This window comes from Ceratina calcarata, unplaced genomic scaffold, assembly GCF_001652005.2.
Source record: "Ceratina calcarata isolate Rehan_Ccalc_2016 unplaced genomic scaffold, ASM165200v1 scaffold224, whole genome shotgun sequence".
Classification (NCBI taxonomy): domain Eukaryota; kingdom Metazoa; phylum Arthropoda; class Insecta; order Hymenoptera; family Apidae; genus Ceratina; species Ceratina calcarata.
In genome coordinates, this window is record NW_017144202.1 from 119,886 (window position 1) to 125,445 (window position 5,560).

Here is a 5,560-nt window from a genome sequence, read left to right on the forward strand (position 1 = left end):
ATGACACTCAATATCACTACGACTGCACTTATCAATATCCGAATCAGAATCAGACGATTGCTACTCATCACTACTCTCTGAATTTGTTTCTTTTTCACTGCTATTTGTCTTTACTAAGAAATAAGTTTACCATTTTTCTTTTCAACACTAGAACGAATTAGAGCAGAGATTTTAAATTATACCGCTCGTTATTCGGTGTTACGTCCTACTACGGGGTCCTTGCCTTTATTTAAAGTGCTAAAGCACACCTTGACCTAACTATCTATTTCAAGGGAATAGGTATAGGATACACAAGGATTGACACGAGATTTCTATACAATTTATATTCTTTAATATTTAATACTCAATTACATACCAAAGACCGCTTAGCTTGGCCTGGTCGGCGGTTCGCGTGTCGGTGGCCTCTGTGCTGACACTAGTCACTTCACGTTACAAGTATTTTATTTCTATATTTAACTTCTCGAGTTCCCAGCAGTTTCTAGGCAATGCGTTCGTCCCTCGGGTAAGCCGTTTAAGAATCCTTTGATTCAGGGAAGCAGCTGAACGATGCTTTGAAACCGATGAGGACTCGGACAGAGTCGCGGGCTAAGAGTCGAAATTCCAAACTGAAGCGCGGGCCCCGACGGCCAGGCTTTATAGCCTAAATGCTAAAAGTCAGCAGTACATTCACCTTTAATGATTTCCACGTGTCCTGGTCTTCATATGTATTTCGAAATGCCTTAGTACGTCGAAACGCTTAGTCGTCATTTTGACACGCGCCGCATTTCGAACGCATATCAGTCCAATGACCTGAGGTGTCGAACTGATAAGTCATCACAATTCGATGCTCGCTGGCTGTTGCCAAGCGCGCATTGCAAAAAGCGACAAATATCAAGGAATCTAGCCATTTCACAGGGCTATAACATCGGCAAAGGTTCAAACTGATCATGTGGAGTGGCGAGGTAATCAGTAAGGACCTCAGGTATTTAATAATGTAAAAAAATGACCAAACATGATATCATGCAAACAAACGAAACGGGAAGTTCTTGCCAGTACGCTTGATGCAGCGGCACTCGTGGGCTGAAGGAAATTTCATTGAAAACGCGCGCGACAGTCAACGTGTTAAAGTAAGCTGTGATACTACTTATAAGTATAAAGAACAATGTTTCTTAAATTTGAATTTATTTTATATTGTACTTTTAACGCAACTATGTACTGTAGTGTAAGAGAAAATATGTACACATACGTATAGGAATACAGAGAAATATAAATGTAGCCACGTGCCATTGTTAATTTTCCTGTAATCTTTGAGAAAATTACGAGAGAAGGTATAAACAAGGACAACAGAACGAGAACGTGTGACTGACATCACTCGCTTTCTGACGTATAACTTCGCTTCTGCAATCAGACAAATTATTGCGTGGGAGTACGAAGTTGTCCCAAGTTGAATACTTAAAACGAGTAAATAATAATTAGTTCGATAAAGAATATTGAAAAGTGTTATCACAAATCATATTACTTCATTGGTAAAAATTCAGTATAAACATTTCTCAAAAAGAGTTATCAACGTCACTTGATAACGTATAAAAATAAAATATATAAGTAACTATCGATGCATTCTAGTTGTCAGTAGAATACAGACATGGTCGCTAAGCTGTCGTTGGAATGCAGTGTTCTCCTCCTGCTTGCAATGTGAGTCTTCTTTCTCGTATTTTAGTCGAAACTCTTTTAAAATCATTGAATTTGACTAACATTTCTTATATATCGATTTACCTTCTTTTTTCTCTACTTCAACCAGGGATCAATCATTTATAATTTCGTTTAAACATTGATTTTATGCTGTTACGATTATATAAGTTTTATTCGATAAACTTCAAACAATGTAATAATTTTTAAATGGAAAAATTGTCAAGTTCTGTAAATTTTGTTTCTAGTCTTGCACGTGGCGAATTCACAGTAGAGGCTGGCACTGATTATGAGAGCCAGCCCGTCAAGTTCCCGAGCAACTTTCTTTTGGGCACAGCGACAGCCGCATATCAAATAGAGGGGGCATGGAACGCGAGTGGTAGGCAATTTAAATTCAAACATCAGATACTTTTTAATTATCATCCAAACTAATGAAATTATCAATCAATTTTCTTCGTATTACATTATGAAAATAATAGATAAAGGAGAGAGTACCTGGGATCGATTTACCCATTTGAAAGATGGCCACATTATCGACAATTCAACGGGAGATGTGGCAGCGTTATCTTATTACAAATACAAAGAGGATATCGGTATTATGAAGAATCTCGGGGTAAATATAGCTTAAAACAGTAATGTTCGTTTTATACTGTAAATCAATAAAAATAGTTATATGGAATATTTAATTACGATTTGATTTTGTAAAAAGAATTTTATATCAACCCTGCATTTGATGAAATTTGTCACTTACACATATTCTCGTAATTTTAGAATTCTTTCAAGGTTTCTTGATGTACACGTATAAATTCCAGAAAAACTTATTTATTAATTTGAATATCAAATTGCAATATTTATATAATGATAATAATATAGAACAAATTAATAAATATTATTCTATTAATCACGATTAATATAATCTCTTAACTGTTTTCCACAGTTCAAGTCATACCGTTTCTCGATAAGCTGGCCCCGAATTCTTCCAAACGGATTTGCTAACAAAATCAGCAAAGATGGAGTCCAATATTACCATAATTTAATTGATGAATTACTGAAGAACGACATCGAGCCAATGTTGACTCTCTATCATTGGGACCACCCGCAGGTCCTAGAAGAAGCGGGTGGCTGGCTGAACTCAGAAATGGTCGAATGGTTTGCCGATTACGCGAGAGTCGTTTATCGCGAGTTCGCACCCAAAGTGAAAAAATTCATCCCAATCAACGAACCATCGATCGTTTGCAAAGGGGGTTACTCGTATGGCACGTATGCCCCTGGCAAAACTTTGCACGGTATCGGCGAGTACATGTGCGTACATAACGTGATCAAAGCTCACGCGAAAGCCTACAGAATATACGAGACCGAGTTTAAGTCATATGGAGGGCAGGTTGGGTTTTTACTCAATTTGTTCGCGTACATGCCTAAAAATCCCGCGGAGGATGAAGAAGCCTCGAAAATCTCGTTCGAATTCCAAGCTGGATGGACCATGCATCCGATTTATTCTAAGGAAGGCGACTACCCACCGATTATGAAGAGCCTTGTGGCCAATAAGAGCAGCGAACAAGGTTTCTCTAGGTCTCGTTTGCCTACGTTTACTGATGATGAGATAAAATATATAAGGTATTAGATTCTATCCTTCATGTGCAATACACATATTATTATGTAGTATATACATATAAAACGTCGCAACAATAAGAGGACATATATGCATCCTGTCAATCATACGTCATCTTTGAAACTCAAGTACAATGTCACAGAAACGGTATTTTAGTTAATCACTCGGCAGAATTTTTTCTCCTCAACTGAGACTAACATTTCTATCGCAAACAAGATTTTTAAAATATTTTGCACAGCATTGACTCTTTTTAACAATTACACTGAACAAATATGTATTCTCTGTAGAGGTACCTCGGATTTCTTAGCTATAAATCACTACACCGCGAGACTAGTTACAGCTGGTTCTATGGGAGAAGTGCCGTCGCATGATAACGATCAGGGAATAATAGAACTCGTTGATAAATCTTGGAAAGGTTCAGGAGTCTCATGGTTAAAGGTACATCCATTAAAATTTATATTATCAATTTATGAATTAGTATATTGAATATACATATGTTATACCATATAATATATTGATATTTAATTACATTACATATGCGTATATACGATATACATAAAAGTATATGTATGCATTAATAATACTTTCAATGAATAATATATTCAACGTTTAATACATATTCTATATTTTACAGATCGTACCCGAAGGTTTTCGTTACATACTTCGCCAACTGGCGAGTAACTATGGCAATCCACCGATGTACGTAGTCGAAAACGGTGTCGCTGACCTTGGATTGCCCGAAGATGATGACAGAATTTCCTATTATCGCGAATACTTAAAACAGATGTTGCTCGCCATTTATACCGATGGCGTGAATATTCGTGGGTATTATGTGTGGACGCTTCTTGACGATTTTGAATGGGAGAAGGGATATAGGTAATTATTGTGATCTCAAATGTAGGTTCATTAATTTATGACTAAAAATATTTCATTGTTTGACAGAAGGACTTGATTAATATTTGAATAATATTTCACGGGAACAACATTTGATTTTCATTTGAATATGTTTTAAAATTAATAAAATAGCATTTTATATATGTATTATTTATTAAGGTTGAAAGTAATATATTCAATTTCAGTTTGCGATTTGGTATTGTGTCGGTGGACTACAATAGCCCAAACAGAACGCGAACATTGAAGAAGTCTGCTTCCTGGTGGCGGAATGTTATTGCTACTGGTAAGATCGATCAGTAGTAGTGAACCAATTATTGTGAATAAATGTCTAACCGTTATGCAACGTGATAAATTCGATCATCTACTTTATACTGTATTATTGTGCTAATTGTATTTTAATGATTGTAAGCTTGTCATTTAATTGATCTAAACCACTAATTATCGTTTTTCCATTTTATTGTTCCTTTACAAACATTTTATTACTGAAAAATTCAAAATTTTCTTAATTTTGCTCTTGCCAAAATTAAATATTGTGCTTACGATTGCTTGATGATTGTTTCACATAAAATGTTCATTGTATTTGTTAATTGTCATACATTCAATTATGCTACAGAAACAGCATATTTATTAAAATTGTAAAATTCAATTGTTAGCTTCATTTTTTGTTATGTACTTTTCGATTTGTACATGCGAAAATCTGAAAGCGTGTAGTATAAAGTGTATAATATGAGTATAAAGAAGCATGGACCTACAGGGGTGCGTGATTCAGGAGGTTGAGAGGGGAAGATGTAGGGGAACAAATTGCTGACCAGACTTTAGCGCCATCTATAACATACACCGAACTATTTTAAACTTAGAGCATATACTACATGGAGGAAGCACGCCTTTCTCTCTCGCGTACGCACGTGATTTCGCGCCGTTTAGGATAATTGGCGGAGACTTCCCCCTCTATCTCTACTGTTAGACAGAGAGAAGGAGTACCCAAAACTATTACTCTCTCTCTCACCGTTATCTACACTTTTTAACTAGGCGTGCTTCCTCCATGTAGTATATGCTCTAAACTTTTTAACTAGGCGTGCTTCCTCCATGTAGTACATGCTCTAAGATTTTAAATCTGTTGCCACCATAGAGATATTATAGATAGAGTACAGAAGCCAACCGCAAACGTGACTCGCAAATAGAAAGAGAAAGGAAGACGATAATTACTACCTCTTTCTCTCTACCGACGCATGTGCAGTACTCATGTAGGTATATATATGGGTTCGAATCTTCGAATACGTTCGCGCCCCGACAGAATTGGACGAAATTAAATATATTCAATGGAATTTGCATGTTCATAGTACAAGGTACTTTTAATTTTTACAATAAAATTGTAGACTGATGAATATTATA

The 5,560-nt window shown here is 36.1% G+C and overlaps 1 protein-coding gene across 1 annotated transcript in view; it reads left to right on the forward strand.

The window, feature by feature from the left end:
- LOC108622483 (myrosinase 1-like) overlaps window positions 1–4,607 on the forward strand; it is a 9,911-nt gene extending 5,304 nt beyond the window's left edge. Inside the window, exons 2-8 of the mRNA XM_018020387.2 lie at window positions 1,603–1,671; window positions 1,914–2,044; window positions 2,145–2,278; window positions 2,603–3,279; window positions 3,562–3,712; window positions 3,909–4,150; window positions 4,354–4,607. Of these exons, the coding sequence (XP_017875876.1) occupies window positions 1,622–1,671; window positions 1,914–2,044; window positions 2,145–2,278; window positions 2,603–3,279; window positions 3,562–3,712; window positions 3,909–4,150; window positions 4,354–4,468 (1,500 nt within the window). The 5' untranslated portion in view covers window positions 1,603–1,621 and the 3' untranslated portion in view covers window positions 4,469–4,607. The remainder of the gene's footprint in view (window positions 1–1,602; window positions 1,672–1,913; window positions 2,045–2,144; window positions 2,279–2,602; window positions 3,280–3,561; window positions 3,713–3,908; window positions 4,151–4,353) is intronic.
- The last annotated feature ends 953 nt before the right edge of the window (window positions 4,608–5,560 follow it).